This window comes from Diceros bicornis, chromosome 36 (genome assembly GCF_020826845.1).
Source record: "Diceros bicornis minor isolate mBicDic1 chromosome 36, mDicBic1.mat.cur, whole genome shotgun sequence".
NCBI lineage: Eukaryota > Metazoa > Chordata > Mammalia > Perissodactyla > Rhinocerotidae > Diceros > Diceros bicornis.
The window spans coordinates 30,968,602-30,994,494 of record NC_080775.1 but is presented as its reverse complement, the minus strand read 5'-3'; the positions used below and the strand labels follow the sequence as shown (position 1 = coordinate 30,994,494).

The 25,893-nt window shown below is 35.1% G+C and overlaps 1 protein-coding gene across 1 annotated transcript in view; it reads right to left on the bottom strand.

The window, feature by feature from the left end:
- The window catches only part of CCDC7 (coiled-coil domain containing 7), a 403,315-nt gene that overhangs the window by 11,384 nt on the left and 366,038 nt on the right, over positions 1 to 25,893 (bottom strand). Inside the window, 4 exon segments of the mRNA XM_058532824.1 lie at positions 597 to 719; positions 20,569 to 20,688; positions 22,342 to 22,425; positions 24,739 to 24,748. Of these exon segments, the coding sequence (XP_058388807.1) occupies positions 597 to 719; positions 20,569 to 20,688; positions 22,342 to 22,425; positions 24,739 to 24,748 (337 nt within the window).

The following is a 25,893-nucleotide window of genomic DNA, read 5'->3' as shown; positions in this document are numbered from 1 at the left end:
ATTTTAAGCCAAATAGTTTTGAGGTAGTTACACAGTAAAAGAACACTAACAAATATGGAAAAAATTAAAATAAAATCTGACAATAACTCTCAGATGGGCATAAATAAAACAAACAAAAAAAACATAAACCTGTATCGCTGATGCTTATTCAGAGAAAAGTATTTTTTCCCCCAAGGTTTTTGGGGAAAATGTTAATTTTAATAGCTTTTTAGGAAAGCAATCTGGAAGTATCTTTTAACATTAAAAATCCAGGTATGCTTTAACAATCTCAATCCTGGGACTCTACCTCAAATGGATAAAAGCACCAATATATAAAAAATACATGTTCATGGACACATTTAGTAGTGATGAAAAGCTAAAAAAGTCCATGCCCTTTAATAGAAGAATAATTGAATGAAGAATTCTATACTATGACATATTATAATGCCAGTAAAAAGGATAAATTAAAGTCTTTTAATTCTCAGGCTTACAAGGATTTACCTAAGATATTTCTGAATAAAAAGTAAGATGTAAAACTAGTAAAATAAAAAACCATAGTACAAAAACTATTCTAAATAATTATATACTTATTTTATGTCTTTATATATAATTTTTACCTTGATTGCCAAAGGGTGATAAATTGATCACTTTTGTTGGGAATTTATTTGCTGTGACGTGCCTGGTAGAGAAATTTTCTTGGTGATGTGAGAATACATTTTTGTTTTTCAATAAATTCATACCTAAAATAAAATTTAAAAAGAAAAATTACATGAAGACTCTGAATATTCACACACTACTCCCCAAGTTCCATATATTACTCTTTATTTATGCATTTTTAATGTTTTCTTCCCACAGTTTATTTAATGGCCACTTGTCTATTGCTCCAGTTTCTATAAACTATTTCATCATTTTCTCTTCCTTGTATTTATTCTGTGTTCCTTGATCATATCTCCCTTTGTTTTCCAGCTTCACTGAGGCATACTTAGTATATGAAAAATTGCACATATTTAATGTATACATTTTGGTGGGCTTGAACATATGCATACACCTGTGTTACCATCACCACAATCAAGGTAATAACATATCCATCACCTCCAAAAGACTTCTCATGTCTCCTTGCTTTTTTGTGTGTGTGTGGGAAGAACACTTAGCACAAGTACTTTCCTTTTAATTTTTGAAGTGCACAACACTGTATTGTTAACTATAGGCACAATGTTGTAGAGAAGATCTCTAGAACTTCTTCATCTAGTATAACTGTAAATTTATACCCATTGAACAACTACCCACTTCCCCCTACCCCTAGCCCCTGGAAACCACCATTTTCTTCTCTGCCTCTGTGACTATCTTACACCACAAATAAGTGGAATTATGCAGTATTTGTCCTTCTGTGACTGGCTTATTTCACTTAGCATTGATGTCTTCCAGGTTCATCCATATCCATGTCCATATGGAAGGATTTCCTTCTTTTTCAAGACTGAATAACATTCCATTGTATGTCTATAACACATTTTCATTTCTTTTTTCCCCAGCTTTGTTGCTATATAATTAACATATAATATTGCATGTCTAAGGTATACAACGTGATGATTTGATACATGAATATATCATGAAAGGATTACCATAATAGGGTGGGTTAAAACCTCTATTACCTCATGTAATTACCTTTTTTTATTTTGTGGCAAGAACACTGAAGATTTATTCTCCTAATAACTTTCAAGTATTTAGTATATAACAGTATTGTTAACTATAGTCATCACACTGCACATTAGATCTCAGAACTTATTCATCTTCTAACTGGAAGTTTGTACCCTTCGACCAGCATCTCCCCATTTCCTCCACTCCACAGCCCCTGATAACCACCATTCTACTCTCTGTCTCTAGGAGTTCAGCTTTTTTAGATTCCACATATAAGTGAGATCATATAAATGTTTTCTGTCTCACTTATTTCACTTATATAAGGACCTGAAAGCTCCATCCATGTCACAAATGGCAGGATTTCCTTCTTTATTATGGCTGAATAATATTTCATTGTGTATGTTATACCAAATTTTCTTTTATACAATTTTTTTTTTTTGGTGAGGAAGATCAGCCCCGAGCTAACATCTGTCGCCAATCCTCCTCTTTTTTTGCTGAGGAAGACTGGTCCTGAGCTAACATTCATGCCCATCTTCCTCCACTCTACATGGGACGCCGCCACAGCATGGCTTGACAAGTGGTGCGTTGGTGTGCACCCAGGATAGGAACCTGTGAACCTCGGCCACTGCAGCGGAGCGCGCGCACCTAACCACTATACCCCCCGGCCAGCCCTCAAATTTTCTTTATCTTTTCATCTGTCTACAGACATTTAGGTTGTTTCCATGTCTTGGCTATTGTAAATAATGCTGCAATGAACACAGAAGTGCATATATCTCTTTGAAATAGTGATTTCATTTCTTTCTGATACGTACCCAGAAGTGGGACTGCTGGATCAAATGGTAGTTCTATTTTTAATTTTTTTATTGCTGTCTTAATAGTTTATAACATTGTGAAATTTGGTTGTACATTTTTGTTTGTCAATCACCATATACATGTCTCCCTTTACCCCTTGTGCCCACCCTCTACCCCCACTGCCCCTAGTAACCACAATACAGTTTTCTCTGTCCATGTGTTGGTTTATATTCCACATATGAGTGAGATCATACGGTGTTTGTCTTTCTCTTTCTAGCTTATTTCACTTAACATAATACCCTCCAGGTCCATCCATGTTGTTGCAAACGGGACAATTTTGTCTTTTTTTTATGGCTGAGTAGTATTCCATTGTATATATATACCACATTTTATTGATCCAATCATCAGTTGAGGGACACTTGGGTTGCTTCCACTTCTTGGCTATGGTGAATAATGCTGCGATGAACATAGGGGTGCATAAGCCTCTTTGGATTGTTGATTTCAGGTTCGTTGGATAGATTCCCAGTAGTGGGATAGCTGGATTATAGGGTATTTCTATTTTTAATTTTTTGAGGAATCTCCATACTGTTTTCCATAGAGGCTGCACCAGTTTGCATTCCCACCAGCTGTGTATGAGGGTTCCTGTTTCTCCACATCCTCTCCAACATTTGTTGTTTTTTGTCTTGGTGATTATAGCCATTCTAACGGGCGTAAGGTGGTATCTTAGTGTTGTTTTGATTTGCATTTCCCTGATGATTAGTGATGTTGAACACCTTTTCATATGTCTATTGGCCATCTGTATATCTTCTTTGGAGAAGTGTCTATTCATTTCCTCTGCCCATTTTTTGATCGGGTTGTTTGTTTTTTTGTTCTTCAGTTGTGTGAGTTCTTTATATATTATGGAGATTAACCCCTTGTCAGATATACGTTTTGCAAATATTTTCTCCCAGCTGGTGGGTTGTCTATTCATTTTGATCCTGGTTTCGTTTGTCTTGTAGAAGCTCTTTAATCTGATGAAGTCCCACTTGTTCATTTTTTCTTTAGCTTCCCTAGTCTGACTAGGCATGGCATCTGAGAATATTCCTTTATTACCAATATCAAATAGTGTGTTGCCTATATTTTCTTCTATGAGTTTTATAGTTTCAGGTCTCACTTTCAGGTCTTTGATCCATTTTGAGTTAATTTTTGTGAATGGTGATAGCAGATGGTCCACTTTCATTCTTTTGCATGTGGCTGTCCAGTTTCCCCAGCACCATTTATTGAAGAGACTTTCCTTTCTTCATTGTATGTTCTTAGCTCCTTTGTTGAAAATTAGCTGTCCATAGATGTGTGGTTTTATTTCTGGGCTTTCAATTCTGTTCTGTTGATCCGTGTGTCTGTTTTTGTACCAGTACCATGCTGTTTTGATTACAATTGCTTTGCAGTGTTTTGAAGTCAGGGATTGTGATGCCTCCAGCTTTGTTCTTTTTTCTTAGATTTGCTTTAGCTATTTGGGGTCTTTTGTTGCCCCAAACGAATTTTAGTATTCTTTTTTCTATTTCCATGAAGAATATCATTGGGATTCTGATTGGGATTGCAGTGAATCTGTAGATTGCTTTAGGCAATATAGACATTTTAACTATGTTTATTCTTCCAATCCATGTGCATGGGATGTCTTTCCATTTCTTTATGTCATCATCAATTTCTTTCAATAATGTCTTGTAGTTTTCATTGTATAGGTCTTTCACCTCCTTGGTAAGATTTATTCCTAGATATTTTATTCTTTTTGATGCAATTGTAAATGGTATTATCTTTTTGAGCTCTCTTTCTGTTTGTTCATTATTAGCATGCAGAAATGCAACTGATTTTTGTAGGTTGATTTTGTACCCTGTGACTGTGCTGTAGTTGTTGATTGTTCCTAATAATTTTCCAATGGATTCTTTAGGGTTATCTATATATAAAATCATGTCATCTTCAAATAGTGAGAGTTTCACTTCTTCTTTGCCTATTTGGTTTCCTTTTATTCCTTTTTTTTGCCTACTTGCTCTGGCCGAAACTTCCAGTATTATTTTGAATAAGAGTGGTGAGAGTAGGCAGCCTTGTCTCGTTCCTTTCTCAGAGGAATGGCTTTCAGACTTTCCCCATTGAGTATGATGTTGGCTGTGGGTTTGTCATAAATAGCCTTTATTATGTCGAGGTAATTTCCTTCTATACCCATTTTGATGAGAGTTTTTATCATAAATGGATGTTGGATGTTGTCAAATGCCTTCTCTGCATCTATTGAGATGACCATGTGGATTTTATTCTTCGTTTTGTTGATGTGATGTATCACGTTGATTGATTTGTGGATGTTGAACCATCCCTGCATCCCTGGTATAAATCCCACTTGATCATGGTGTATGATCTTTTTAATGTATTGCTGAATTTGGTTTGCCAATATTTTGTTAAGGATTTTTGCATCTATGTTCATCAGCAATATTGGCCTGTAATTTTCCTTCTTTGTATTGTCTTTGTCTGGCTTTGGTATCAGGGTGATGTTGGCCTCATAGAATGAGTTAGACAGTGTTCCATCTTCCTCTATTTTTTGGAATAGTTTGAGAAGGATGGGTATTAAATCTCCATTGAATGTTTGGTAAAATTCACTGGAGAAGCCATCCGGTCCTGGACTTTCATTATTTGGGAAGTTTTTTTAAATAATTTTTTGTTTATTGCAGTAACATTGGTTTATAACATTGTATAAATTTCAGGTGTACATCATTATACTTCTATTTCTGCATAGATTACATCATGTTCACCACCCAAATACTAATTACAACCCATCACCACACACATGTGCCGAATTATCCCTTTCGCCCTCCTCCCTCCCCCTTTCCCCTCTGGTAACCACCAATCCAATCTCTGTCTCTATGTGTTTGTTTATTGTTGTTATTATCTACTACTTAATGAAGGAAATCATACGGTATTTGACCTTCTCCCTCTGACTTATTTCACTTTGCATAATACCCTCAATGTCCACCCATGTTGTCACAAATGGCTGGATTTCATCATTTCTTATGGCTGAGTAGTATTCCATTGTGTATATATACCACAGCTTCTTTATCCATTCTTCCCTTGATGGGCACTTAGGTTGCTTCCAAGTCTATTGTGAATAATGCTGCAATGAACACAGGGGTGCATGTACCTTTACAAATTGCAGTTTTCAAATTCTTTGGATAAATACCCAGCAGTGGAACAGCTGGATCATATGGTAGTTCTATCCTTGATTTTTTGAGGAATCTCCATACTGTTTTCCATAGTGGCTGCACCAGTTTGCAATCCCACCAGCAGTGTATGAGAGTTCCCTTCTCTCCACATCCTCTCCAACACATGTTGTTTCCTGTCTTGTTAATTATAGCCATTCTGATGGGCATGAGGTAATACCTCACTGTAGTTTTGATTTGCATTTCCCTGATAGTTAATGATTTTGAACATCTTTTCATGTGTCTGTTGGCCATCTGTATATCTTCTTTTGAGAAGGTCTTTTGCCCCTTTTTTAATTGGGTTGGTAGTTTTTTTGTTGTTGAGATGCATGAGTTCTTTATATATTTTGGAGATTAAGCCCTTATCAGATGTATGGTTTGCAAATATCTTCTCCCAATTGTTAGGTTGTCTTTTCGTTTTGTTGATGGTTTCCTTTGCTGTACAGAAGCTTTTTAGTTTGATGTAGTCCCATTTGTTTATTTTTTCTATTGTTTCTCTTGCCTGGTCAGACATGGTGCTTGAAAATATGTTGCTAAGACCGATGTCGAAGAGTGTACTGCCTATATTTTCTTCTAGAAGTTTCCTAGTTTCAGGTCTTACATTCAAGTCTTTAATCCATTTGGAGTTAATTTTTGTGTATGGTGTAAGGTAAGGGTCTACTTTCATTTTTTTTGCATGTGGCTATCCAGTTTTCCCAACACCATTTGTTGAAGAGACTTTCTTTTCTCCATTATATGTTCTTGGCTTCTTTGTCAAAGATTAGCTGTCCATAGATGTGTGGGTTTATTTCTGGGCTTTTGATTCTATTCCATTGATCTGTGTGTCTGCTTTTGTACCAGTACCATGCTGTTTTGGTTACTATAGCTTTGTAGTATATTTTGAAATCAGGGAGTGTGATTCCTCCAGCTTTGTTCTTTTTTCTCAGGATTCCTTTAGCTATTCATGGTCTTTTGTTGTTCCATATAAATTTTAGGATTCTTTGTTCTATTTCTGTGAAAAATGTTGTTGGAACTTTGATAGGGATTGCATTGAATCTATAGATTGCTTTAGGAAGTATGGACATCTTAACCATGTTAATTCTTCCAATCCAAGAGCACGGAATATCTTTCCATTTCTTTGTGTCTTCTTCAATTTCTTTCAGCAATGTTTTATAGCTTTCAGGGAAGTTTTTGATTACTATTTCAATCTCTTTACTTGTGATTGGTCTATTCAGATTCTTTATTTCTTTTTGGTTCAGTTTTGGGAGGTTGTATGAGTCTAAGAATTTATCCATTTCTTCTAGATTGTCCAATTTGTTGGCATATAGTTTCTCATAGTATTCTCTTCTAATCCTTTGTATTTCCATGGTATCTGTTGTAATTCCTTCTCTTTCATTTCTAATTTTATTTATTTGAGTCTTTTATCTTTTGTTCTTAGTAAGTCTGGCTAAGAGTTTGTCAATTTTGTTTATCTTCTCAAAGAACCAACTCTTTGTTTCATTAATCCTTTCTGCTGTTTTTTTGGTCTCAATTTCTTTTATTTCTGCTCTGATTTTTTTATTTCTCTCCTGCTGACTTTGAGCTTTGTTTGTTCTTCTTTTTCTAGTTCTGTTAGATGTAATTTAAGGTTATTTATTTGGGCTTTTTCTTGTTTGTTAAGGTGGGCTTGTATCGCTATGAGTTTCCCTCTCAGGACTGCTTTTGCTGCATCCCATATGAATTGGTATGGCATACTTTCATTTTTGTTTGTTTCCAGATATTTTTTGATTTCTCCTTTAATTTCATCAATGATCCATTGGTTGCTCAGTAGCATGTTGTTTAATCTCCACATCTTTGTCACTTCCAAGTTTTTTTCTTGTGGTTGATTTCCAGTTTCATAGCATTATGGTCTGAAAAAATGCTTGTTATGATTTCAATCTTCTTGAATTTATTGAGGTTTGCCTTGTTTCCCAACATATGGTCCATCCTTGAGAATGTTCCATGTCCACTTGAGAAGAAGGTGTAGTCAGCTGTTTTTGGATGGAGTGCTCTGTATATGTCTACCAGGTCCATCTCGTCCAGTTTTTCATTTAATTCCACTGTTTCTTTATTGATTTTTTGTCTGGATGATCTATCCATTGATGTAAGTGGGGTATTAAGATCCCCTACTATTATTGTGTTGTTGTTAATGTCTCCTTTTAGGTTTGTTAATAGTTGCTTTATGTACTTTGGTGCTTCTATGTTGAGTGCATATATATTTATAATTGATATGTCTTCTTGGTGGAGTGTCCCTTTTATCACTATATATTGCCCTTCTTTGTCTCTCTTAACCTGTCTTATCTTGAAGTCTACTTTGTCTGATATGAGTATGGCAACACCTGCTTTCTTTTGTTTGCCATTAGCTTGGAGTATTGTCTTCCATCATTTCACTCTGAGCCTGTTCTATTTTTAATTTTTGGAGGAACATCTATACTGTTTTCCATAGTGGCTGTATCAATTTACAATCTCACCAAAAGAGTACTAGGGTTCCCTTTTCCCCACATCCTCACCAACATTTGTTATCTTTTGTCTTTTTGATGATAGCCATTCTAACAGGTGTGAGGTGATATCTCGTGATTTTGATTTGCATTTCCCCAATGATTAGTGATGTTGAGCACCTTTTCATGTACCTGTTGTCCATTTGCAGGTCTTCTTTGAAAAATCTCCTTTCAGGTCTTCTACCCATTTATAATTGCATTGTTCGTTTTTTTTTGGCTAATCAGTTATCTAAGTCGCTTATATACTTTGGATATTAACTCGTTATCAGATATATGGTTTGCAAATATTTTCTGCCATTTCATAGGTTGCCATTTCATTTTGTTGATGGTTTCTTTTGCGGTGCAGAAGCTTTTTAGTTTGATGTTGTCCCACCTGTTGATTTCTGCTTTTGTTGCTTGTTCTTTTGGTCTAACATCAAAATACTGTTGCCAAGACCAATCTCAAGGAGCTTTTTCCCTGTAATTTCTTGTAGGAGTATTGAGGTTTCAGATCTCATATTTAAGTCTTTAATTCATTTCAAGTTAATTTGGTTAATGATATAAGATCTGAGTCCAATTTCATTCTTGCATGTAGATATCCAATTTTTCAGCACCATTTATGAAGAGCCTCTCATTTCCCCATTGAGTATTCTTGGCCCCTTTGTCAAATATTAGTTGTCAATATATATGAGTGTTTATCCAGGCTCTTGATTCTGTTTCATTGGTATATGGTCTGTTTTAATGTCAGTACCATCATGTTTTTATTGCTATAGCTTTGTATTATAGTTTGAAATCAGGAAGTTGATGCTTCCAGCTTTGTTCTTCTCTCTCAGGATTGTTTTGGCTATTCAGGCTATTCAAACAAAAACAATTGTTTGTTGTATGAAACAAATTTTAGGATTTTTTTTCTATTTTTTGGGAAAAATGTCATTGGGATATTGATAGAGATTGCATTGAATCTATAGATGGCTTTAGGTAGTATCAACGTTTTAAAAACATTAACTCTTCCAATTCATGAACCCAGGATAGCATTCCATTTATTTGTGCTTCTTCAATTTCTTTCATCAAAGTGTTATAATTTTTAGTGTTTAGGTCATTCTCAACCTTGTTTAAATTTTCCCAAATATTCTATTGTTTTTGATGCTATTGTGAATGGGACTGTTTTCTTTATTTCTTTTTCAGATATTTCATTGTTATGGTATAGAAATGCAACTAATTTTATATGTTGATTTTGTATCCTTCAACTTGACTGCATTCAGTTATTAGTTCTAACAGTTTTATGGTTGAATCTTTAGGATTTTCTGTATGTAAGATCACATCACCTGCAAACAGAATATTTTACTTTTTCCTTTTCAATTTGGATGCCTTTTCTTTCTTTTTCTTGCCTGATTGCTCTGGCTAGGAATTCCAGTACTAAGTTGAATAGGAGTGGTGAGAGTGGGCACCTTGTTCCCCATCTTAAATGAAAACTTTTTAAACTTTCACCAATGAATGTGATGTTAGCTATGGGCTTGTCATAGACGGTCTGTATTATGTGGAGTTATGCTCCTTCTGTACCAAATTTGTTGAAAGTTTTTATCCCGAAAAGATGTTGAACTTTGTCAAATGCCTTTCTGCATCTATTAAGACAATCATGCAAATTTTATCCTTCATTTTGTTAATGTGATGTATCACATATATAGATTTATCTATGTAGAACCATCCTTGCATTGCACGGATAAATCCCAATTGATCATAGATTATGATCTTTTAACGTGCTGTTGAATTTGGTTTGCCAGTATTTTGTTGAGAATTTTTTTTTTTTGTGAGGAAGATCAGCCCTGAGTTAACATCCGAGGCCAATCCTCCTCCTTTTTGCTGAGGAAGACTGGCCCTGGGCTAACATCTGTGCCCATCTTCCTCTACTTTATATGGGATGCCGCCACAGCATGGCCTGACAAGCAGTGCGTCAGTGAGCACCGCGATCCAAACTGGTGGACCCCAAGCTGCCGAAGCAGAGCACATGCACTTAACCGCTGCACCACCAGGCCACCCCTTGTTGAGACTTTTTGCATCAATTTTCATCAGGGATGTTGTTCATCAGGCTTATAGTTTTCTTTTTGAATAGTGTCCATATCTGGTTTTGTTATCAGGGTATGCTTGTCTTGTAAAATGAGCTTTGGAGAGTTCCCTCCTCTTCAGTTTTTTGGAAGAGTTTGAGAAGGATTGGTATTAATTCTTTAAATGTTTGGTAGAATTCACCAGTGAAACCATCCATGTCTGTACTTTTCCTTGATGGTTGTTTTTTATTACTGATTCAATCTCCTTATTGTTATAAGTCTGTTCAGATTTTCTATTTTTTCATGATTCAGTCTTGGTAGGTAGTATGTTTCTATGAATTTATCCATTTCTTCCAGGTTATCCAATTTGTAGGCTTATAATTATTCATAGTATCTTTTATAATAAGATAGTATTATATAATATATATAAAAAGATAGTAGCTCTTATATCTCTTATAATGTTTGTATTTCTGTTATATCAGTTGTAATGGCTCTTCTTTCATTTCTGACTTTGCCTTCTTTCTTTTTTTCCTAGTTAGTATAGCTAAAGGTTTGTCAATTTTGTTTACCTTTTCAAAAAAACACCTCTTATCAACATTGATCTCTTTATTGTTTTTCTGGTCTCTATCTCATTTATTTCTGCTCTGATCTTTATTTCCTTACTTACACCAACTTTGGCCTTACTTTCTTCTTCTTTTTTTAGTTCCTTGTGGTGAAAAGTTAGGTTGTTTATCTGCTATCTTTCTTTTTTTATAATGCAGATGTTTAATGCTATAAATCTCACCTTTAGAACTGCTTTTGTATCATTCCCTAGGTTTTGGTGTTTTGTGTTTCCATTTTCATTCATTTCAAGATATTTTTTTAATTTTACATTTTATTTCTTCTTTGACCCATTGGTTGTTCAGGAATACATTGTTTAATTTCCACATATTTGTGAATTTTCCAGTTTTTACTCAGTTATTGATTTCTTGTTGCATACCATTGTGGTCAGAAAAGATACTTGGTAAAACTTAAATCCTCTTAAATATACTGAGACTTGTTTTGTGACCTGTCATATGATCTATCCTGAAGAATGTTGTGTATGCACTTGAGAAGAATGTGTATTGTGCTGCTGTTGTATGGAATGCTCTCTATATGTCTGTTAGGTCCATTTGGTCTAAAGTATATTTCAAGTTCAATGTTTCTGTATTGATTTTCTGTCTGGATGATCTATCCATTGTTGAAAATGGAGCATTGAAGTCTCCTACTATTATTGCATTGTTGTCTATTTCTCCCTTCCTATCTGTTAGTATTTGCTTAATATATTTAGGTGTCTGATGTTGGGTGCATATATATTTATGATTTTTATATCCTCCTGATGAATTCATCTCTTTATCATTATATAGACCTTTGTTCCTTGTTACTGCTTCTGAGTTTGTCTATTTTGTGATATAAATATAGCTATCCCTGCTCTAATTTGGTTTCCACTTGCATGGAATATCTTTTTCCATTCCTTCACTTTGACTGTACATGTCACTTTGACCCTACTTTAAAACTGAAGTAAGTCTCTTGTAGGCAGCATATTTTGGTCTTTTTTTTTTTTTTTTAATGTCCATTCACTCACTCTGTGCCTCTTGATTGGAGAATTTAATCCATTTACATTTAAAATAATTATTGATAAGTAAGGACTTATAATGCCATCTTATTAATTGTTTTCTGGCTTTTATAGTTCCTTTGTTCCTTTCTTGCTGTCTTCCTTTGTGAGTTATGACTTTCCACAAAGTATGCTTTGATTTCCTTCTCTTTATCTTTTATGTATCTACTGTAGGTTTTTGCTCTCCGGTTATCATGAAGCTTACATAAAATGTTTTATAGGTATAACAATATATTTTACACTGATAACAACTTAGCTTTGATCACAATCAAATACTCTGTATTTTACTTTCCCACATTTTTTCTCCTGTTTTATTGAGAAATAATCGACATACAGCACTGTATAAAATGTAAGGTATAGATCATAATGATTTGACATACATATATTGTGAAATTATTGGCACAATAAATTTAATTAACATATATCATCTCATACAGATACAAACAAGAAAGAAAAAAATGGTTTTTTTCCTTGTGATGAGAACTTTCTTAACAACTTTAAATATACTATAGAGTAATGTTAACTATAGTAATCATGTACATTATATTCCTAGTACTTATTTTTTCTTGTAACTGGAAGTTTGTATCTTTTGACCACCTTCATCAGTTCCTCCTCCCCCCATTTTTCTGGCATTGGCAACCACAAATCTGCTCTCTTTTTATATGAGTTTGGTTTTTTTCTTAGATTCCACATGTATGTGAGATCATACAGTATTTGTCTTTCTCTGTCTGACTTATTTCACTTAGCAACATGCCCTCAAGATCCATTCATGTTTTCACAAATGGCAAGATTTTCTTCTTTTTAATGACTGAATAATATATAATAATACATAATTATATATATATAGATATATATCTATATATCTATCTATATATATATAAAACAACTTCTTTATACATTCATCTGTTGATGAACACTTAGCTTGTTTCCATATCTAGGCTACTGTAAATAATGCTGCTTTGAACATGGGGGTACAGATATCTCTTTGACATATTTTTGTTTCCTTCAGATATATAGCCATGCATAGCTTAATGATGGGGAGACGTTCTGAGAAACGTGTCAGGCAATTTTGTCATCGTGCAAACACCATAGAATGTACCTACACAAAACCTAGATGGTATAGCCTACTACACACCTAGGCTGTATGGTATACCCTATTGCTCCTAGGCTACAAATCTGTACAGCATGTTACTGTACTTCATGCTGTAGGCAATTGTAACACAATGGTAAGTATTTGTGTATCTAAACATAGAAAACGAACAGTAAAAATACAGTATAAAAGATAAAAAATGGTACACCTATATAGGGCACCTACCATGAATGGAACTTGCTCTGGGTAAGTCAGTGAGTGAGTGGTGAGTGAATGCAAAGGCCTAGGACATACTGTACACTGCCGTAGACTTTATAAACACTGAACACTTAGGCTACACTAAATTTAAAAAAATGTTGTTCTTTCTTCAATAATAAATTAACTTTAGCTTACTGTAACTTTTTTACTTTATAAACTTTTAAATTTTTTAAACTTTTTGACAATTTTATAATAATTTTTAGCTTAAAATACAAATTGTACAGTTATATAAAAATATTTTTTCTTTATATCCTCATTCTATGAGCTTTTTTCTATTTTTTAAATTATTTTATTGAGGTCATAATAGTTTATAACCTTGTGAAATTTCAATTGTACATATTATTTGTTATTCACCACATATATGTGCTCCTTTAACCCTTATGCCCACCCCCAACCCCCTTCCCCTCTGGTAACCATTAATCTGTTCTTTTTGTCCACGTGTTTGTTTATCCTCCACATATGAGTGAAATCACGAGGTGTTTGTCTTCCTCTGTCCGGGTTATTTTGCTTAACATAATACCCTCAAGGTCCATCCATGTTGTTGCAAATGGGATGATTTTGTCTTTTTTTATGGCTGAGTAGTATTCCATTGTGTATATATATATCACATCTTCTTTATCCATTCATCTGTTGTTGGGCACTTAGGTTGCTTCTTATTTTTTTTTGTGAGGACAATCAGCCCTGAGCTAACATCTGCCAATCCTCCTCTTTTTCCTGAGAAAGACTAACATCCGTGCCCATCTTCCTCTACTTTATATGGGACACCGCTACTGCATGGCTTGACAAGCGGTGCATCAATGTGCGCCTGGGATCCAAACCCTGGGCCGCCGCGGCAGAGCGTGTGCACTTAACTGCTATGCCACGAGGCCAGCCCCCTAGGTTGCTTCTAAGTCTTGGCTATTATGCATAACACTGCAATGAACAGTGCATGCATCTTCTTGAATTAGTGTTTTCATGTTTTGGGGATCAATATCCAGAAGTGGAATAGCTGGATCATATGGTATGTGATTTTGAAATCAGGGAATGTGATACCTCCAGCTTTGTTCTTTTTTCTCAAGATTGCTTTGGCTATTTGGAGTTTTTGGGTTCCATATAAATTTTAGGATTCTTTGTTCTATTTCTGTGAAAAATGTCCTTGGGATTCTGATACAGACTGCATTGAATCTGTAGATTGCTTTAGGTAATATGGACATTTTAACCATGTTATTCTTCCAATCCACGAGCACAGAATATCTTTGCATTTCTTTATGACTCCCTCAATTTCTTTCAACAATGTCTTATAGTTTTCAGCGTACAGGTCTTTCACCTCCTTGGTTAAATTTATTCCCATATTTTTTATTCTTTTTGTTGTGATTGTAAATGGTATTGTATTCTTGATTTCTTTTTCTGCTAGTTTGTCGTTAGTGTATAGAAATGCAACTGATTTTTGTACGTTGATTTTGTACCCTGCAATTTTACTGTGTTTGTTAATTATTTCTAACAGTTTTTTGGTGGATTCTTTAGAGTTTTCTACCTATAGACTCATGTTATCCACAAATACTGACAGTTTTACTTCTTCCTTTCCAATTTGGATACCTTTTATTTTTTTTCTTGCCTAATTGCTCTGGCTAGGACTTCCAATACTATGTTGAATAAGAGTGGCAAGAGTGGGCATCCTTGTCTTGTTCCTGTTCTTAGAGAAATAGCTTTCAGTTTTTCACCATTGAGTATGACATTTACTGTGTGTTTATTGTATATGGCCTTTATTATGTAGAGGTACTTTCCTTCTATACTCATTTTATTGAGAGTTTTAGTCATAAACGTATGTTGACTCTTGCCAAATGCCTTCTCTGCATCTATGGAGACGATCATGTGATTTTTATTCTTTATTTTGTTTATATGGTGTATCACATTGATTGATTCGGAGATGTTGAAACATTCCTCTGTCCTGGGAATAAATCCCCACTTAATCATGGTGTATAATTCTATTAATGTATTGTTGCATTTGATTTGCTAACATTTTGTTAAGCATTTTTGCATCTATGTGCATCAGCGATATTGTCCTGTAATTTTCCTTTTTTGTGTTGTCCTTGTCTGCTATCAGGGTAATGTTGGCCTTGTAAAATGAGTTAGGAAGCATCTTGTCCTCTTCAGTTTTTTGGAAGTTTGAGAAAAGTAGGTATTAAATCTTATATGAATGTTTGGTAGAATTCACCAGAGAAGTCCTCTGGTCTTGTACTTTTGGTTTTGGGGAGGTTTTTGATTATTCTTGTAATCTCTTTAGTTATAATTCATCTATTCAGAGTCTCCATTTCTTTTTGATTCAGTTTTGGGAAGTTGTGTGATTTTAAGAATTTATCCACCTCTTCTAAGTTATCCAATTTGTGGGCATATAGTTTTTCACAGTATTCTTTTATAATCCTTTGTATTTCTGTGGTATCTACTGTAATTTCTCCTCTTTCATTTCTGATTTTATTTATTTGAGACTTCTTTATTCTTAATGAGTCTAGCTAAGGGTTTGTCAATTTTGTTTATCTATTCAAAGAACCAGCTCTTAGTTTCATTAATCCTTTCTATTGCCTTTTTAGTTTCTATTTCATTTATTTCCTCTCTGATTTTTATTATTTCCTTCCTTCTATAGACTTGGGGCTTTGTTTGTTCTTTAGTTTTTCTAGTTCTTTTAGGTCTGTTAGATTGTGTATTTGAGATTTTTCTTGTTTCTTGGGGTAGGCCTTTATTGCTATATACCTGCCCCTTTGTATCACTTTTGCTGCATCCCATAGGTTTTGGTATGTTGTATGTTTCATTTTCATTTGTCTCTAGGTATTTTTTTAAAAATTTTCCCTTTGATTTCTTTCATTGATCCAATAGTTGTTCAGTAGCACATGGTTTAGTCTCCACATAATTGTGACTTTTCCAGTTTTCTTCTTGTAGTTGATTTCTAGTTTCATACCATTGTGGTTGAAAAAGAGGCCTGAAATGATTTCAGTCTTCTTAAATTTATTGACTCTTGTTTTGTTTCGCAACATACTGTCTATCTTTTGAGAATATTCCACGTGCACTTGAGAAGAATGTGTATTCTGCTGCTTTTGGATGGAATGTTCTACATGTATACATATCTATTAAGTCCATCTGGTCTAGTGTTTCATTTAAGGCCAATGTTTTCTTGTTGACTCTCTGGATGATCTATCCATTGATGTAAGTGGGGTATTAAAGTCCTCTACCATTATTGTCTCACTGTCAATTTCTCCCTTTATGTCTGTTAATAATTGCTTTATATAATTTGGTGCTCCTATATTAGTTGCATATATATCATTAAACGCTAGGTCTTCTTGATGGATTGTCCCCTTTATCAGTATATAATGCTCATCTTTGTCTTTTGTTATGTTTTTTGGCTTGAAGTCTGATATAAGTGTGGCTATACTTGCTTTCTTTTGGTTGCCATTTGCTTGCAGTATCATCTTCTATCCTTTCATTGGAGCCTATGTTTGTCTTTAGAGCTGAGATGGGTCTTCTAGAGGCAGTATATTGTTGGGTCTTGTTTTTTAATCCATCCAGCCATTCTCTGTCTTTTGACTGGTGAATTAAATCCATTTATATTTAGGGTGATTATTGATATATGAGGACTTAATACTACCATTTAATCTTTTGTTTTCTTGCTCTATATTTCCATTGTTTCTTTTCCTCTGTGTTTCTGTCTGCCATTTCAGTTTGGCAGTGTTCTGTGACGTATTTCTCAATTTCTTCTTTTTTTTATGTTTCATGACTCTGCTCTGAATTTTTATTTTGTGGTTACCATGAGGTTTGTATAAAAGGGCTCATAGTTGAGATAGCCCTTCTTCTGCTGATAGCATCTGATCTTCATTTGCCTATGCAGGTTCCATTCTTTTCCTCTTCTCCTTCTAAGTTTTTGTTGTCACAAATTATCCCTTTTTTGTAATAGTGAGTTTGTTACCAAATTGAATTGGTTATAGTTATTTTTGATGCTTTCTTTCCCTTTAGCCTTTATAATTGTTTACTAACCTATTCTGATATAAAGTTGCAATTTTCTGATTCTGCCTGTCTATTTATCACCTTGCTCAAAGTTTGTATGCCCACCTTTGCCTTTTTGTTTCAGTTAGGAGGGCTCCTTTCAACATTTACTGTAAGTCAGGTCTAGTAGCAATAAATTCCCTTAGCTTTTGTTTGTCTGGGAAAACCTTTATTTCTCCTTCATATCTGAAGGATAACTTCACTGGATAGAGTATTCTCGGCTGATAGTTTTTATCTTTCAATATTTTGAATATAGCATTCTACTCTCTCCTAGCCTGTAGAGTTTCTGCTGAGAAATCTGCTGATAGCCTAATGGGGGTTCCTTTGTAAGTTTTTTCCTTCTCTCTTTCCACTTTTAATATTCTTTCTTAGTCATTGCCTTTGACAGTTTTAATATAATGCACCTTGGAGAAGCTCTTTTTGTGTTGAGATAATTAGGTGTTCTATTAGCTTCATGTACTTGTATATCCAGTTTCTTCTCCAGGTTTGGGATGTTCTCAGCCATTATTTCTTTAAATAAGCTTTCTACTCCTTTCTCCCTTGCTTCTCCTTCTGAGACTACAGTCATTTGTACATTATTTAGCTTACTTATATCCCATAGTTCATAAGTCTTTCTTCATATTTTAAATTCTTCTTTGTATTATTTCAAAAGTACTGTCTTCTACTTCACAAATTATTTCCTCTGCTTTATCTATTATGCTGTTAATATTCTCTATTGTATGTTTCATTTCATTCATCATATCCTTCAGGTCCATAATTTCTGTTTGATTCTTTTTTATGATTTCTGTCTCTCTGTTAAAGTTTTCATTTTGTCTGTGTATTGTTTTCCTGCTTTCACTGAGCTGCCTTTCCTGTTTTCCCATAGTTTACTGAGCCTCCTTAAAACAGCTATTTTGAATTATTCATCAGTTAAATTGGAAATCTTCATTTTTGGGGGGGTTATTGGAAAATTATTGTATCCCTTTCATGGTATCATATTTTCTTGATTTTTCATGTTCTTTGATGTCCTGCACTGCTGTCATTGCATTTGAAGTAGCAGTCACCTCCTCCAGGCTTTACTGACTAACTTCCAGAAAGAAATCCATTCTGTCGGCCCTGCTAGAAATTGTGAGGCTTTCTCAGACCTTTTCTATGAGTGTGTCTACTCCACACTTCTTGCTCCCTTTTGTGGCAGAATTCTTAAGCTTGTATGCCTTTTTTCTATCCTTTAAAGCCAGGCTGGTCGCTGACAACCTCCCTTTTGCTTTCCCTAGGGTAGTGCTGAGCGCCCAAGTTGTGGTTTCTCTAAGGGCTGCAGATTTGGGTCTGCTTTTTTGTGAGTGCTCTCTAGCTGTCCGTAAAAGCTCACATTTGCTGCTATCAGGAGAAGACACAAGGAGCCAGTCAAGGGTGGGGGGTTGTGTGGATGAAGCACCTGAAGCGCTGTGGGTGCCTGTGGGCCAGTTTCAGGGCATCCACAGGTGAAGTGTTCTCAGCAGCTGATGTGTGAGCCTCCTGATGGAGTCCTTGACATGGTTAGTAGTATCTACCTCCCTTTTATATGTTCTGTTCTGAGCCCTGGCTGCTGTTCTCTCAGTCACTCACCACCCCCTAGTCATGCAACTTGTGACTCATTCCTCTGGTGGGACAAGAGAGAAATGGGCCTTTTTGACAGCGTTCTGCACAGCTAGAGAAGCTGGGCACTCACTAACATGTTCTCACTTTCCCCAGTGGGAGAAATTATGGAATGAGAAGGGCTTCTTGGCACTGAGGTATGCTGCCCTGGTGGGGAGTGATGCAGGTAAAGTCAAACTATTGCTCTCAACCTCTTCAATACATCCAATCTTGGATTATTTTCTGTTCCAACAGTGTGCTAGAACTTCTCTGCTGGACTCCTGGGCTTAAACAAAGGCTCTCTCATCTGTGAGTGATCATCAAATTGATTTTCTCTGGGGGGAAAATGGTAGAAAACTCCTACCCTACCATATTGATGTCATCACTGTCATGTTCCTCTCTTTTGCCAAATACTCTACAGGAAATGTCACTTCTTGCTTTAGTTCTCCAATAAGTCTAATTTTTTCAAAGTTATTTAGAGACCTTTCTCCCTTCTGGTTGAGAAAGCTTCTTCTTTTGTAGCATTTTAATGGAGTAGTATTTTTAGAATTTGCAAATGTAGATATACAAAAGCTCTTCCTCCTCTTCCTAGGTAAATTAAAATAATTAGCAGCAAAGCCTTCACTGTTTTTTTTACCTGACACGGAGGGCGGCATACATGTTTTTTGTCTGATGGACACAGTTTCTATTCTCAGCATCTTTCTTAATTTTGACCTTTATCCCAACCCTGTTTTACTTTAAACCAGCATATTCATTTGTGTATTTGATCTGTACTCTACATTTCTAAAGATACACTTATAAGGATAATTTTGGAGATCAGAGCTCTATGCATAAATCACTAGCTTTCCCCTCCCCGTTCAATAAGTGTTTATTAGATTTATTTTTCATAAATCCTACTTATTATAAAAGTAACATGTGTTATTTTAGAACACTTCCATTCAAACAAAGAATTATAAACTTCATATTATTTAATCACTGGCTAGAATTAAAATGAAGCCACAGGCTGAGAGGTTTAGTAGGGAGTTGTAATTGAGAAAATAAAATATTTTTGACACAATTTATTTCAGAAGTCATTACACCAACCTAGCCATTCACATTTGTCAAGAATAAAAGCTGGAGAGGATTTTTAAGTCACTAAAAATAAAAACTTTAATGCATGTTAGGGGAATGGCCCCATACTGTCAAATTTATGTTTACTCTTGATCTTATTTTTACTAAAATATCAAGGCTAGATTGTTTGTATGATGATATTTTGGTACATCTTGGTATTAAAAATCGAATATAATTTTGGATGTGGTGGTATAGAAGACTAGCTATCCCAAATGTCCTTTCTAATTCAGACAACTAAAATGCTAGGTTAAAAAAATTATTTTAAGAAGTATTGCTGAGATGGCACAAAAATATACTTTAGAGACCAAAAAGGAAGTCAAAGCATTTAATGTGGAGATATCTGCTAAAAAGGTATGCGTGTGTGTGTACACATTTTTTATAAAATTAATTGACCTGGAGTAATGCGGGTAGTGGGGGAAAAGACAAGGTGGAAAATTCTACAATAAAGGAAAATAAAAAATAAAGAGAGCACAATAAAATATTTTGAAAAATACTTGTATAGAACATCATTATATATAGTTTATGACTGCATATGATAAAAGCTGAAAAAGGAGGCAATAAGATTATAAAAGCATAGAATCTAGAGAACTATTAGAATGTTGTATTTTCTGTACTAGTGTTACATATTTTTGGAATGTTTAAAATATTTCATAAAGAGTAAAATGAAAAAGCATACTACCAAAAGTAGTCTAGGCAATTAGATACTTATTTTATATTCTTATACATTATCTCTTACCTTGATTGTCAAAGGGTGAAAAATTAATTACATTTGTTGAGAATCTACTTGGTCCAATGTAGCTGGTAAAAAAATCTTGATGTTGTGTGGACATGTCTTTGATTTTAAATAAATTCACACCTAAAATAAAATTTAAGAAAAGTTTTACAAAGACACTATGACCATCTGCACATTACTACCCCAGTCTCCATGTATTAGTCTTTATTTCTGCAATTGTAAGTTTTTCTTCCCACATTTGAGTGCCCACTTACAAAGACACTATGACCATCTGCACATTACTACCCCAGTCTCCATGTATTAGTCTTTATTTCTGCAATTGTAAGTTTTTCTTCCCACATTTGAGTGCCCACTTACAAAGACACTATGACCATCTGCACATTACTACCCCAGTCTCCATGTATTAGTCTTTATTTCTGCAATTGTAAGTTTTTCTTCCCACATTTGAGTGGCCACTTGTCTATCACTCCAATTTCTATAATTTATTTCTTCATTTTCCCTTCCTTTTCTTTGTTCTGTGTTCTTAGATAGCATCTTCCTTAATTTTGACCTTTAATCCAACCCCATTTTATCTTAAATAAGAATACTCATTTCTGTATTTGATCTGCAGTCTCCTTTCAACTCTTTTCCTCTTAGCAACTTCTGTCTCTTAAATTTTTTAAAAAATATTTTATTATAAATTCACCATTAATAAATAAGTATAAATTAATTTAGTTCTTAAAAGGCATGGTAGTTTAAATTGACTGGATGTAAATGAGAGCACTTTACTACTATGTCTAAGGTTGTTATTCAAAATTGACAAGGACTCCTATTAATAAGCAACACTGAAGCAAAAAGTAATTGAAATTACCTAAAGAAAAATACTCTGAAAATTAAAGACATAGAAAAATGGCTCACCATAATTTACCAAATTTGTTAAAGTAAAACACAAAACAAATTTAACTGCTTGGTTCAAACAATTTCATTTTTACACCACCAGCTTTTCTCCAGTTATAAGCTCTTTGAGTAAATAATTTTTATTTGATTCATTTTTAATAATACTTTTTTCCAGGAATAAAAGTATGAATATAATGAAATAAATAAAGCATTCAAAAGCAAAGTTTCAGAAATCTTGCCTTAATCTTAAATTTCAGTGAGAACACATATTTTGGTGCCTGTATCTATAGATTCATCTACTCCCAAATTCTAGCTTTTAGCATTGATTCTGTAAAAATTTCATAACTACAGTATTTCTTGTATCAAAGAGAAATGTGTCTAACACTGTTACTCCAGGATTAAAAGCAGTAGTATAATCTGTGAACTATATAACATGGCTAGAGAACTCTATTCTAGAAGAGATATAAATTTACATGCCAGCTTATTTCTGTAGAGGGAATTAATAACCAATGAAATAACGATATGTTATATTGCTCTTCTTATAACTCATCAACTAGCCTTTTTGTTTTTTCAAACTCAAAGAGACTTTCCTTTCTAAGCCAGCAATAGAAAGAGAGTAGAATAGTAGTTGGAAATGTTTACACCAAACATATTTTAAGGTCACAAGAGTGTTGGATTTTATGGATTACTTTCTAAATAGATGAGTAAAACTAATAATAGCTAGCTAATTTTCTACTGACAGCAAATACTAGAGTTTAACTAATTATAAGAGGGAATTCATGAAGATTTTTACCCATGTAATAACATATAGTTACTGTTGTCATTAAAGATCCATACTTAATTAAATCTCAGAAAAGACATAAACCATAAATATTAGACTTGAAAATTTGTTGTTCTTACCAGTATGACCCTTAAATTGTGTCTTGATTTCACCAATTATTTTTTCTCTTCCATCAGTATCTGTCAAGCGTTTTGTATCAGTTTCTATAGACATAAAACAGATTTCAAAACACTTTGTAGGGTAACCATTAACACATATGTGTCTGTGTGTGTGTATGTAGTACTAACTTAATTAGAATTTGTTATTGTAGAAGAAGAGAAATAATACAATGTTTGCATCGCACAATCATAAACCCTTAGAATTTGAAGAGCTTTTGGGCAACCATACAAGCCTTATTTTGAGGCTTAGAGATGTTTCAAAATTTGATCAAGAACATATGTCAAGATAATGGCAAAAGTGATGCACAAACCGACACCCCATAATTCTTTAATTAGTGCTTTTCCTACACAATGCTATCTCTTCTACAAATTTACATAATCGTGGAGAGTTTATGTTAATAATGTACCTTCCAAGTTTACACTAAGAGGACACTCCTACTGTAGGAATATACCTGTTGAGGTGGAACATGGATACAGGTCAAGTTACAAACCATGGTCGCACATCACAGAAAGTTACTATGAGTCAGAAATTCTTTGACTCTCTCAAGAATATTTTATGCCACTTTTTAGGTTGTGTAATTGTAAATCAAGTAGGCATCAATGACATAAAAGAGTAACAAGATATTCCGTGGTCTAAGAAGAAATGCCTATCAGGTCCCCTTAGTGTGTACATCGTGTAGCTGGGGAGGGGGCTATGGGTAAATTTGCAGTAGTACCAGCATTGGGATGGCATCCCATTCCACTTGAGTATTTATGTGATTTGAACATTTTGCTGAGTTTAGAAACTACTAACTAGGTCAAATGAGAAAAAAAATACATGAAAGTTGTTAAAGATGAATTCATACTGAAAAAAACGATAATTAGGATTGGTGACTGATTGACTTGGGTCAAATAATATGCTTAATGTCTTGTGACTGAAAGTTGGTGATAGGAAAGCATGTACCAGACGTTGGAAACCTGTCATGAACCCGACATCATAAGGTACATCTTTTTTTCTTGTAATAGCTGAGCAGGAATAAATGCCAAATATTGCACTATGATCTTTGGATCCCAAATATACAGCCATTGCAATCTAAAAAGAGGTGGGGACCAGCTCGTGTATCATTACCAAAATGGATCAAAACACATAAGATTGGACAGAACGAGTTTCAATAAGTACATAACTACATTTTGTGAAAGTAATATCAGTGACAGTAATGCAGAACAGGGAATATTACTAGATATATTTGAGGTTCTCTTGTTCTTTCTCCAATTGGTATAAGTAAAAATGAATGGTCCATTTGAAATGAGCATGCAAAGATGCTTAAAAAAGCTAGGAGGCATTAAGAAGAACATTTGACAGACAAATAGATTTAAAGACTAGGAAAAAAAGGTATGTGCTAGAGAAATTTATAATCCAGTAAGAATCACAGTTTCCCTCCTTCACAATATTCTCCTAGTGTATGGTTCACACTTTACTGTTTCTTTGCATGTCTTTTTTTTTTGATAGAAACTGGGTATTTCAGATAACACCCTGTAGCAAATAAGGATAGTGAGTCCCTCTCCTCTTTGGATGTTTGTTGTTGTTTGCCTGATTATGGTGGACTATTTTCTATTTTACTGAAGTCTCCTTCCCTGCAGTGCGAAGCTTCTAATGCTCTTCCTCTCAGGGCATAGACTTGGACATGCACACAGTCACCTTTGGATGACAGTAAAAGGGCTGTCTTTGACTGTCTCTTTCCCTTATTTCTCTGTTAAGCTCTCTGCCTCTTTTGGTATCACACCAAAGATCAGGAAGAAGTGTGTCAAACACCGTTATGCCAGAACAAGAGGCAGAGTAAACTGCCTCTTGTGTAAATTACGAACTATATAACAAAACTAAAGATCTCTACTTTGCCTGACATGTAAATTTTCCTGATATTTTAATCATATAGAGGGAATTGGTAACCAATGAAATAACTATCTGCTAAATTCCTCTTTGTATCCCACTCATAAGCTAACATTTCTGCTTTCACAAATACAAAGCAACTGTCCTAACTAGCCACATGGAAGCCACAATCACCTGGAAAAACTGAGCAAGCCAATCAAGCTTTAAAGAAAACCTTGGCTAAATTGTGCCAAGAGATGCAGGAAAATCGGCTAAAATTACTGCAAATAGCCCTCACTAGGATAAGGGCAGCTCCAAAAGGCAAACTGAAGCTTAGCACCTTTGAAATGACCTTTGGGAGGCCATTCCCTAAAGACTCAGATTTGCTCACAAACCCAGACCCAGAGGGTTGCATGGCAATCAAACACATAATCAATTTGAAGCAGGTGGTAGATGCACTCTATAAACATGGAAACGTCCATCTTCCCTTGCCTACAGAGGTGAAACTCCACCCATATGAACCTGGAGATTGGGTCTATCTTAAAACTTGGAAAAGCAGTTTATCCCAAGATCAGCTAAATCATACTTGGTTAGGGCCTCACTTGGTTTTACTAACCACTCACTCTTCCCTAAAATTAGGAGTCACCCTTTGGATCCACCACACACGTGTCAGAAAGACGCCCACACCTGAACCTCCAGAGAGACAGACAATTGATGACGCCGAGTTTTCCTGCAAACCACTCTCTCAGTGACACTAGAAAGATAAGTAAATCCCAATGACCTGTCAACCTGTGAATGACTGGCTATCCACCCCAGGCCCTGCCCTGGATCCTAACCAACCCCATACCATTTAGGCATGGTATGCCTACAAGGAGGTTGCGTGTTCCTGGGCAGCAGCGCTAGGTCCCTCAGAGAAGGACGGGCAACCCAGTATCCAGACGATTATAGAGCTGGTGGAATCCGGGGGCGGAGGGAGACAAGTATGCCCAGATCCTATATAGATACTAAATGCATTGAGGCTATAAAATTACAGATGGTTATTATGAACAACTCGGAGCTATGCCTGTGGTGACCCACAAACCTATCTGAGATTAGCTGGAAATTCTGCTCCTCTACTGGTCCCTATGACAATGCCCATACCCAGCAGGAAGTAGCTACAGAAGATGGACCTTTGACCTGTGCCCATCAAGAATGAGGAGCAGGACAAAACTAGAGGAGACTTTGTCATCAACTAATTGCCCCAAGGAACTCAAGGGTGGGTTTGGAAGAATTTAACTGTTTTTCCAAATTGTTCTTTTTCCTTTTTGTTATGTTAAGGAGATGCAATCACCAACCACCCTGAACCAAACCAGGCCTCACCACAAGAACTATGTCTATGACCTTTGCCTTAGTCTTAATGCTAAGATCTCTCCAGGAGGAGCTTAGGCCTTATTACTGTAACCTGTAGTGCGCAAGTGAACACCCACCTCTCCATTTGGAATATTCATTCCTCATCCGAAATAAAAGGTCCCTGCTGCAAATATACCTTACCTTGTGTGACAACTACTTCTGGTGGAGAGTCTGATATAACTCACCAGGAGGCAAACCCACTTTGGTTTTGGTAACATAACCACCAACCCAAACTCCTTCTCTATGTGTTTGTTGTTGTTTTTATCTTCTATTTACGA